At 34.2% G+C, this 11,946-nt stretch overlaps 1 protein-coding gene, 1 long non-coding RNA gene and 1 pseudogene across 2 annotated transcripts; 2 read left to right on the forward strand and 1 right to left on the reverse strand.

The window, feature by feature from the left end:
- Window positions 1-540: 540 nt before the first annotated feature.
- On the reverse strand, window positions 541-1,468 carry LOC107877989 (auxin-binding protein ABP19a). The gene has a single exon (XM_016724820.2). The coding sequence runs from the start codon at window positions 1,407-1,409 to the stop codon at window positions 777-779; it is 633 nt and encodes a 210-aa protein (XP_016580306.1). The 5' UTR covers window positions 1,410-1,468; the 3' UTR covers window positions 541-776.
- A 1,687-nt stretch (window positions 1,469-3,155) lies between these two features.
- Window positions 3,156-4,698, forward strand: LOC124885724 (annotated as a pseudogene).
- Window positions 4,699-8,090: 3,392 nt separating this feature from the next.
- Window positions 8,091-10,053, forward strand: LOC124885342. Its single transcript, XR_007042733.1, has 2 exons — window positions 8,091-9,304; window positions 9,780-10,053. It is a non-coding gene; the product is annotated as an uncharacterized LOC124885342 (long non-coding RNA).
- Window positions 10,054-11,946: the final 1,893 nt, after the last annotated feature.

Below are 11,946 nucleotides of genomic sequence, written 5' to 3' on the forward strand. Positions count from 1 at the left end.
TGAAAACAAGTAAAACTTATTTTTATTTTTTCAAATATTTTTTCGGAGTTGGAGATTAAAAATTGATGGCCAAACGGAGCGTGTTTTCACTTTGTTCACCAAAGTGAAATAATTTTCTGAAAAAAAAGAAAAAATTTTCTGTGGACAAACGGCTACTAAGTTTGGTGCATCATTGTGTATTTTCTTTTTACACTATCGTGTGATTTGCAGGTCATTCATTTTTATATTTTATCACGTCAACACTTACGCTTTTACTTGCACTTACCTTAAGTTAACCTGATTATGCATTATCTATACCATCAATGCAAAATTCAAACCATCAAAATAACATAAAGAATTCCCTACATTCAACTGACATGGACTTAAAAAAAATACTTTTGACTTTTGCGGTTTTAACCTAAAGATACTTAATATGTGTATCAAATGTTTTTTAATCTCATGCTCTTATACAAATCATGTAAAAAATTGATATTAAAGCATAGTAAAAACAAGAAAGAAACCATCTTTTTGGAATGAGTTAGAAAAAGTAAAAAACACAAATTGAAACGAAAAGAGAACATGAACTGAATTTATACCTTACAAACAAATGATAGAAAGTACTAAAAGGCCAAATTCAACTATGAAAATTGACACGCAGACAAGATACGCCAGAACAAGACGTCAAAGACATGAAATTTCGAGAAAAAACTAAAATAAACCTAAACAAAAGACCCAATAATGGCGGATTTGTTGAAACTTATTCCAATTAACAAAGCAAAATAAGTTGCTCTTCATAATTAGTTGGTGCCACCAAGGACGCCCTTCAACTTCTTGATTGTAGCAGCATCAAGGAACGTTGTCGCCGCCACAAGTTCAGTAGCCAAATCATTAGCAAATAGAGCAAAGTCTGTAATTTGAAGACCTGGTGTTGGGCTACTGAAGGAAACAACTGCCATAGCTGGAGTCTTCCCAGAATTAATCTGGAAATGCAACAACCCTTGTGGATAAACCATAATGTCTCCTTGTTTAAGGTTCTTGAAGAAAACTTTGTTGTCCGAGGAAGAAATGAATCCGGCACATATTTCTCCTTGGACAACATAAAGTACTTCGGATGCTCCGGGGTGTGTGTGCGTTGGGATGACTCCACCTACAGCGAAATCAAGCCTGGCCATTGATATGCCAAGCCCATTGAGTCCTGGAAATTGAGGAGCAAATGCTGGAGTCACCGCGGCCTTGATGAGAGGATTTAGCTTAACTGGAGTTCCTAAGCCAGAGAACACAAAGTCATCGACAGTTACTTTGGAAGGTTTCTTGCAAGCGTAGCCACCGGGACCGTCCGGCACGGACAAGTCACCGACACAGAAATCAAGGACCGCGGCTTGAGTTGAGGAGATGAAAAGGGAGAAGATGAAGAAGGCTTGAAAGTACATCTTGTGGGTGTTGTGTTTTTCTAATTTTTTGGAAGATGGTTTGGGTTGTTGCTGAGTGTGTGTTATCTTGATAGGGTTTTATAGATGTTGAATTTGCATGGATATTGTGTTTGCTTTACTCCTATTGGTTGTTAGAGATATGGCTTGGCATGCAGAGGGTTTCACGTGCATGCTTTAGGGTTTGAAGGAAACGACATATTCTGGGCTGTGATTGCATGTGAAGGATATTTTTTTGTCATAGAAGAAGACAAGAAGTCTCTTTTTTTAGATTTAGGTGGAATTTGTTCGAAGGATATGGTATTTAACAATAATAGCTCAACATAGATATTCAATTTACTTAATTAGGAGTTACTATAAGGAAATTATTTAGGTGAAAAATATGGCAATAAGTTCAACGATTGCATGGCACACTAATTTTACCTATTTAAGTTTCTAACATTCTACCATTGGTGTTTATACTTTCTTGTGCGTTGGTTACTTGGTTTGGTCTATCGCTTTTGTTTTTTATTTTCATTTTGTTTTTCGTTGTCAGTACAATCCTCTTTTCGTGGTGGGATGTATTATTTTCCTTATTAATTATCAAGTCTCCTTTATTTTCCCTTTCAGACTGATTGCTTGAATTGAAGTCTATTGAAAAATAATTTTTCGGACTATCGAAAGTAACTTTTCTACTTCTTACGATAGTCGAGATAACTAGAGGATAAGGTCTGCGTACATGCATGCAACCTCCTCAGACTCCACTCATGTGGAATTACAGAGTGTATGTTGGTGTTGTTGTTGTAACATTCTATCAATGATATTATTTTCTAGTAAATGATTTCTTAAAGACAAAGCTAGCATTTCTTTCACAATTACCACCGGCATTGATACACTATGACAACCTTTTAGTCTGTTAGAAACATTTGATTTTATCTTTTTGTCGAGAACTGCCTTTTTTTTAAGGAGAAAAAATATCTTCTTTACAGGAAAGTACTGAAAGAAGAAGGATCGTTTGTTTAAGGGTTTGGGGAAAAAATATCTTTGGATATGGTAGTGGTCCATGAGAAAATGGACAAAAAACAATTTGAAGGGCACAAAGAGACATTTTTCTTTTCACCCACAAAGAGACATTTGACAACTAAAAGGGGGTTGCTGAAAGTTTCCTGACACGAAAAGAAAAAAAAGAAAAAAGAAAAAAGAAAAAAGATGGCCCTTTATTTCAAATGTGTGGAGATTGTTAGTTCCTTATCTTGTAGGGCGTTTTTGTTTTACTAAGATTAGTTGCTTACTTGCAGTAATCTAGTAATTTCTTACTGAAATAGGTTTATAAAGGTCTAGTAGGCTTCTTTATATTTTAATAAACAGTTTACCTTGTGCACACGATGCATAATGTAGTTATTTACATTGAGTGTGTGATCCTTTTTCAGCCTTGTATTTTCAATTTTTTGTGCTTGTTTTGCTATAAAGAAACTAATTGTCGCGGAGAATTGAATCTCTGACCTTTTATATGGCAAAAATTATCCCACCCAATGGGTCTAAGGTTGGATTTGTTTTTTTTTTTTTTTTGAAGATGTCTCAACATCTGAAATCTAAATGGTTAAAACTGTTTGTTTTTCAACATCTGAATGTACAAAAATTTTTTATTTGTATATATAATAAAATAAAAAATACAATTCAAGTAAAAAACTAATTATATATCAGAAAAGTATGTAATTTAATACAAAAAAACTATTATTTGATTTAAAAAAATATTTATGTTTGTTAATGATGACGGAGATGGTTTATAATGGTGATTGCGGTGACAATGATTGATGTTAGTGATTAGTAATGTTGGTGGTGATAGTTGCACTACTAGAAATTACCGCTACTGCAGCGAAACTTTTGACAACGGTTCCAAAAGCGTTGCTATAGATGGTCTATTGCAACCGTTGTAAAAATAAAATTATTTTAGTAGTTCTATAATCATTGCTATTGATGAATAATCGTTGAAATAGGGTGTCCTATTGCAACGGTTAGTTGAATCATTGCCATAAAGTCACCTATGGAAACACTTTATCGGAAAAAAATAAGCTATTGGATCGGTTTTCATTTTTTCCCTCCTTAATTTTTCACAAAATCCGTAAAAAATTTAAAAGATATATAATGAAAATTTAAAAAATATATAAAAAAATATTTCACTCTCAAGGTCTGAAGTCGACAACCGGTATTACTCTCACTCTCACTCTCAACCCACCGCCGACTCCGACTACCGCTGAGTATCGCTCCGACTATCATTCCGAGTTACAATAGCACGATTTATGGAAGTCACTACCAAAGCATAAAGCCCGACTATCGTTGTGCTGATTAGTTCAACTTTCGTTGTGTTGATTTACAATAGCCGGTGTTGATTAGTACTCTTGTGCCCTGAATTATTGCAGCTGTCTTGTACAATAGCCAGTGTTGATTTACAATAGCTGGTAATTTTCATTTCATTTCAGCTCTCAAATTTACACTTTGTTTGCACTTAAATTTCCAGTCAAATTTGGAATTTTCTTCTTTAAATTGGTGATTTTAAGGATATTTTTGATCAAATTTTTTGAGGTTTTTCTCCTTCACTTTGATTGCTGACCTAATATTTGGAGATGGCTTTAAAATTTGACATCCACTAATATTTGGATGTGAAAGCCTTAGGATTTTTGGTTTTGATTTAATTGATGTTGCATTGTTTAATTTTTGGCAGCTTCTATATCAAGTGCTGGTGGAATTGGAGGTGAAGGATTGTATGTACCTATTCTTACTATAATTGCTGGTGTAGACCCCAGAACAGCTTCAAGTTTTCCTGTATTTATGGTCACGGGTGGCTCTATTGCAAATGTTGTTTGCAACATGTGCGTTACAAGTCCCAAAAATGGTGGCAAGATTTTGATTGATTTTGATATAGCATTTCTCTCGGAGCCATGCATGTTGTTGGGTGTAAGTATTGGTGTTGTATGCAATAAGGTCCTGCCAGAATGGCTTATCACTATACTGTTTGTTATGTTTCTTGGTTTTTGTACTTTCAAGACATGTAAATCAGGGTTCTTTTATTAGAAATTGGAATCAGAATTGGAAAATGAGAATTCAGAATTGGAAAATGGGTTGATGAAAAATGAAAGTTGTGATGAAACTGAGCCTATGTTGGAGAAGGAAACAAAAGGAGGAATAACCAGCAATATTCCATGGATGAAAATGAGGATATTAGTGATGTTTTAGTTTTTTTTTCTCTATCTTCTTTGTGGAAATCAATATGGACAAGTATGCCTACCTCTTTTTATCTTGTCTTGTCTTCACTTCTTTTAGTGTGTACACGTATCTTTTTCATATGTCTTGAATTTTCTTTTTTTGGATACTTACATGTCATAACTTGGTCTTATATACGATTAAAGTCCATGGAAGTAATCTATTTTACTTTAGGTTCTCAACTATTTGGACGTTTTAAGTCCTTTTGTTTGTTCCCTTTTGAGTTAGTAACTCTAACAAGCTACTAATTATCAATAAGGACACCCAAAAAGTGTGAAAACATCTCTAGGCAAAGTTTTGATAAACAGAACAAAGTTTTCCCTCCTCTCGTGATCTTCTCCTTGGTGGGATAAATAGTGTGTTATTGTGGCTCAGCAAAGACTTTTATGCAATTGTTCTCTTAATGCACAACTCACTGTTGTAGCTGCCTTTTTCTTTTCCATGATAAAGTGTTATGAACCTCCTATAAACAGGATTAAGTATGTCTTATAGAAACAAAGAACATCTCTTTTTAATCACATACCTAAGAAATTTATTTAAACAGTAAGAAACACGACCGTCCTCTTTCCAAAAGGGGAAAACCTTGCTCACTACTTCAAATTGCATCAATGCTTTGTTTTGCTTTCCACATCTTGTTTTAGTGAGTGTCCCTTCTGCTGCTTGAGTCTCTTAACTGCTTTTCTCTGCTCCTCCTATTGTGACACCAGGGTACATCATCACGGCTAAACTATGACCCATGCTTGGCGGACTCAGTTACTAAAACAAATATATTGGTTGTGGAAGGATACTTGTTTGAACTTTCTGATATAGTCCGAACAATTTCAAAAGTCTGGGAGAAAGCCCACAAGAATGGAGCATTAGTTGCCATCACAGCATCAGATATGTCTTGCATTGAAAGATATTATGATGATTGTTGGTAAAACCTTATTTTCTATCTTGCTTCCACATAAAAAGCTGAAAATGCCCCCACCCAATCATTCCGAAGGGGAAAAAAACTCCACTCTAATAAAGCAAAAATCGACAACAACATAATCAGTGTAATCTCACAAGTAGGGTATGAGGAGGATGGCTCGTATGCAGCGTCATCCCTACCTTGCAAAAGTAGAGAGACTGTTTCCAATAGACACTCAACAATAAAGCAAAAGTAGAAAAAAGGGAGAAGCTTGGATAACTGTGTTAACTCACTCGCCGGAGTTTGGATACTCGATGTATAATGAGAAGCACATGAAGATCCATGCTAGATCTTGAACAGGACTATATTGATTAGGCTAAAGTCTACCAGTGGCTAGCATTCCATTGAAATTGGCATGAAAACTTGAGTCAGAAAACCAAAATTTATTGTTGTTTAAACTTGTCTATAGTGAACTCGGTTTGATTCTTTTACCATGACAGTGTTATTTATCCTTATTATTTTCCACATCTTTTGTTCCAGGGAAATCATGGAAAATTGTGCAGATATAATATTTACGAACAGCGAAGAAGTATATCAAAACTTGAGGACGAGTTATCTTAAAACTTCAATGTTCAGGATATTGATCCCTCTTGTTTATACTTTTCGCTGAATCATTTATCCAAATTAGCTCTCTCAGTGACAACATAGAGAAGATCAATGGGATGAAAATGATGAGAAAATCATCAGAATCAGCTTGTGTTGTCCTCCCGCCAAAGTTATTTCGGATAATGGAGAAACCAGTCCACGAGTTCCGTGGGCATATGGGTGAAATCTTGGCCCTCTCATGGTCCAAAAATGGGGTCAGTATAATAATATCTCATTGGCCACTATATAGTAAAAACTCCTTCATTCAATTGTACTTGTCCACTATACTAGCCTATCGAGAGAAAAGCAGTCTCGTTTCCCCGTTATCTTTAACATTAACTACTCATTCCCCAAATTATTTCCCAAGATTTTTTGAAATACTAATAGTTATGGGCATTAAAGTATAATATGCACTTCATTTTTTACATCTTAAGGAGAGTGTAAAGTTCATTGTGGAGAAGTAAAAGTGAAAGGAGGGAGTATATTTTATGGCTTCGTAAAGCATCATCCAACCTGAATAAACTGTAATTCATGTACCAACGCCATTTGCTGCAGTATCTTATGCCATCTCCTGTTGATAAAATAGCTCGTCTATGGCAAGTTGGACATGATCAATGCCTTGGTGATTATTCGCATAATAATTATGGTGAGCCTATTTTTACGATTTCAATCTTCTTGCTGAAGTTCTTTTCTAAACTTTAAGCTGGATGTTCATCTCATATATCTGCCCATATCATACTTGGATTCAGTTACTTGTGTGGAATTCAATCCCATGGATGATAATTATTTCATTAGTGGCTCGATAGATGGGAAAGTAAGTCTATGAGAAGTGCTTGGTTGTCGAGTGATTGATTGGACTGATGTAAAGGAAATAGTGACTACTGTTTTTTATTGTCCTGATGGAAAGCTATGATTGCCTTGCTTTATTTTTTAAACCTTTTTAAAGGTGGTTACTTGATTTTGGAACTTATTTAAGTTTCTCGCTTGTGATTGGTGCAGGGGGTGTTGCCGGATACATGAATGGCAATTGCCGTTTTTATGATGTCGTAGGTACAGAAGCTTGTCTTTTCTTGATCCTTTATCCCCGGTTCATTTTTTTTCTCGCTATTTTTTAGATAAATGCTTTCAATATTAGCTCCGAGAGTAGAACAATTCTGGTAACTGATTTTGTCCCCTAACTAAATTGCTAGAGTAGGTTGTGAATCCAGTATACTTTTCTAAACTTCCAACTGCACTTTGCAAGTTATAATTTCCATAGAACACTCATCGAGAGCAATATTTCCGTGCGGGAAGGAAAAAATGAAGGGAGGGAATTCTGTTCTCCATCTATTTTGAGTTGTCTTCGAAAACGTAACCAGGGTCCCCTGGCTGACATAAAGTTTCAACATAAAAATAAATTGCCTCGTCTTTGGGAATACTTAATAACTTAAGTGGGTATTGCAAGTGATACTTAACTTCAAGCGAATAGTGCTTTCTCACTTTCTTTAGCTAGGCTTAGAAGCCGATTCCCAACACAAACTCTTTCCTCTCATTGATTAAGTTGCTCAAACTCTCCAAAAATATTACCGCACCTGTGTTAGATCCTTCAAAAATAAACTATTTTTGAAGGATCCGTCACGTACCTGAAGACATTTTTGAAGAATCCGAGCAACTTAGCTCATCGAAAGATGCCTAAGACCTTTTTATATTCAGTGAGCTGTTTATGCAACTGAGTTTCCATCACTTATCCTTTTTACTCTGCTATATTATGAAGTATTTATCTTGTTTAATTTTACTCTATCAGACAATTCATATTAATGGACTATCATTTCTGTGTGTTAGGTAATCACTTGTAGATGGGCCTTCCGGTAAGCTTGCAAGGAAAGAAGAATCTTACTAACAAGAGAGTAACTGGATTTCAGGTAACCATTTGTTTTATTTACCTTACTTTTCACAAAAATAGTTTCATCTAGAGGCGGATCCAGGATTCTGAGGTACCGGGTGCTATGCCGTCTAAGTAGAATTTGTGGATCGATTCTTTTAATTTTGGGTTACAATTTAGGTTATTTATCATTTTTTTATTTTATAAGCAAATCAATCAAATACGTCTAGTGAGTTAATGTTCTTTTTTTAGATATTCTGAGATAAAAAAACATCTAAGTAGTTTAATTTTTTTTTTTTTGATATAAGAGGTCTTATTCTTCAAAACTTTGAGAGAGAAAAAGATATTTTTCATGTTAAAAATTTAAATTTATATAAACCATACGATAGAGTTATCTTAATATATTCATATTCCATTACCTTTATAAGTTGAGAGTGTTGTTTCAGATATATAATTTGAAAGAATTAAAAATTATAGCTTCAACTTAATCATCTTCACTTAGTTCAAACAATCGAAAACTTTAAATTTTAATATCTCTAACATAATAATATCCAATTTTATAGACTTGAACTTTTTTAAAAAATTTAATATGTTCTTAATAATATTTATGTGACGTTTAAGATTTAATACTCACTAATTCACACAAATACACATGAAACACTAGTATCAAGAGATTAATCAAGAGAAAGTTTTAGAAAAGCAAGAATTACTTAAAGAAAAACAACCCATTTAAATTAATAAAAAATAGCAAGTAAATGAAATTAATGAAAAAACCTAAAAAGGGGAATAAAAAGACAACTAAGCCCTTGACATACATCTAACGAAAGATACAAAAATGAAGTGGTGGTGGCTGAAGTGCTGAACAACTTCCCTTTGTGCAAGCAAGGGAAGGAGGTAAAAAGTACAATGCTCATATTAATAGGAATTCGATCCCTGGTCTACAGGGTAGTATTCTCTGCCTATTGCTAGTGACACTAACTGCCACTTTGTACAAGGGGTGGCAAGTATATTATATATTCAATTCTTCTGCGTTATATGCATATATATACAGTGTCTCAACTGAGATCTGCGGGTGCCGTGCCACCCTCACAAGTACACATTGATTCGCCCCTGGTTTCGTCTGCTGATTTTATGCACTTGAGAACTAACTGACTTTCATCACGCAGTGCTGCCCAAACGACTCGAGTAAAGTCATAGTTACTTCTGCTGATTCGAAAGTTAGAATACTTTGTGGATCCACCATCATCTGCAAATTCAAAGGTGTGTTGGTTGCGTACACTCTACTTCCCCGCCCCCACCAAGTTTTTGTTTTCGTCGTGCTTTAGCTTAACTTTGGTAAAGGCGAGTAGCTTTTTGATATGCCACATGTCTAGGAACATTCTGTCATTTTTCATCAAAAGAACGTCCCCTTTCTGCTACAAGGTACCTTAGCCACTTTGTTTATTTGTTGCTTGAGTTTGAAAATAAATTATCATAGATAATGGTTATCTGCACTGGGAGCTGAATGAATAGTAATTAGAGAGTATGCTTCTCTTTAATACACGATCGTTATGGTATTGTATGTTAAATAAATTATGCCCTTTTGAAGTTTTTTGTGGAGTGAAGAGCTATGTTTATTTCCTTTTTTCTTTTGCTTCCTTACTCGTTATGGTCTTATGCGCAATCATCCAACTTACCCTCTTTAATTATGTTGTCATTTAAGTGCTAATTAAGATTATATTTTCTCTTTTTACAGGTATCCAAAATGAAGGAGATGAATAAAAAAGTGATTAAGAAATTGACCTTACTTGAAAGAGATGATTGTCCAAAATGAAGGAGATGAAGAAAGAAGTGTTGCTTTAATTAATATTAATCTTTTTGATTTTGAGTTTTGTAAAACTTATCACCACTTAAATTTGATACTATGTGGGAAAACTAATGATCATTTGACTTTAACATTTTGCTTTTGGGTTTAGATTACTAGTTTGTTAATTTGAATTATATTAATGAAAGATTTTGTTGTGATGTTTGTATATATATATATATTTCAATTGGTGTTTGAACTGTTAATGATATTTGAAGTAGTTGGAATAGGTGGCAACAATTGTTGCGATAGCTAATTATAGTGGTTGCAATAGGTTGCAAAAAAACATTGCAAAAGACCCAAAAATCATTGCAATAGGTGTAAAAAAACGTTGCAATAGGTAGTTAAAAGTCGTTGCAAAAGACCAATAATATTGTAGTAGATATCTAAAAATTATTACAATAGGGTTATTGCAACACTTTCCTAGCGTTGCAATATAGTCTATTGCAACGGTTCTTAACCGTTGTTATAGACGATACAAAGAGTCACAATAGGAGGTTAGAAAACCGTTGCAATAGGTCTATCTATTGCAATGGTTTTCATAACCGTTGCAATAACCATTGCAATAGACTTATTGCAATGCTCACATATGCAACTCCTGCCTAACCGTTGCAGTACATCCATTGCAACTGTTTCTTTATCTATCGCTATGATTTTTGAACCATTGCCATAGGGCTAATTTCTAGTAGTGTTGTGATGATTGGTGTTGTGGTGACAATTATGATGATGACAGTAGATAGCGGTGGTGGTGGTTGTGATGTGATGTTGCTTGATGTTAGTAGTTGGAGGTGTTGATTGTGATGGCTAAAAAATAAATACATGATGATTGACGATGTTTTGGTGCTAGTTGGAGATGTTGTTAGTTGTGATGGTGGAGATGGTTGTTAGTAGAGATAAATTATAGCGATGGTAGTGGTTGAAGTGGTGGTAGAGGTAGCGTTACTAGTGATAACGGTGGTGGTGGCCGAAGAATGTGTGGAGGTTGTTATGTATTAGTGGTAGTAAGCGGTGATGCTAGTTGTGATAGATGAGTTGGTCGATAGTATAGATAGACCGGTAGTGGTTGATGATGGTGGTCCTGTTGACGACGCTAGTGGCAGTGAATTTAATTAGAATAATGGAGGTAGTAGGTGTGGTAGTGGTTGACAATAGTGGTTGGTAGCGATATTTGTTATCGATGGTGGAGATGGTTGGTGGTGGTTGACATTGGTGGCGGTGGTAGAGGTGGTTAGTGGTAGTGACTGACGATTATGAATAGATTGACAGTGAATATTATCCAACACCAGAATACCTCTTCAGACCTATTAAGACTTGATTCTAGATCTGAATGATTAAGACCTATTCAGACCTATTAAGAGCTAAAATCTTAATAAAACAACAAATGCACTTAATGGTCTGAAGTCTGAACCATTCAGATTCAGACCTTTATTAAGTGCAAACAAATGAGCCCTAAGTCTAACTACAAACGTCTTTTGAAATGAAAAACAATTATCTCATATATATTAATATGAAAAAAAATATTATTTTACCAAACTTAAAATCCTAATTTTCATAAAGTTACTCATCATCCTATGTAAATTGTAATTGTTGCACACTATTTTTGTGGCTTTTAATATGATAAATTCACAATTTTTTTACTTTTTAAATTGTGAAACTCGGGTGTATAAAATCAAACAGAACAATAAATCGAACGGATAAAAATGCTTTTGCTTTATCGTTATTGAGTTATCGAATTAACGGTTTTTAAAGGTTTTATAATTTTTTTTATTGGATTATTGGTTCAATTTTGGATTTTTCTTATTGAGTTATTGGGTAAATCGATAATCCAATAAGACTATGCTATATTACTACTTTAACCCTACTCTCTCTCTCTCTAAATATATATATATATATATACACACACACACACACTATTTTTCTAATATTTACGAGTTGAAAATTAATTAAACATTTATAGTATAACCTTTCTTTATTAGAAATCATCAGAATTAATGACAACTAATACCTTTTTCATTAGTTTAGGAATTCCAAATAAAAAATTCTAGAAATAAATATGAAA

The sequence above is a fragment of the Capsicum annuum genome, chromosome 7 (assembly GCF_002878395.1).
Source record: "Capsicum annuum cultivar UCD-10X-F1 chromosome 7, UCD10Xv1.1, whole genome shotgun sequence".
Lineage (NCBI taxonomy): Eukaryota > Viridiplantae > Streptophyta > Magnoliopsida > Solanales > Solanaceae > Capsicum > Capsicum annuum.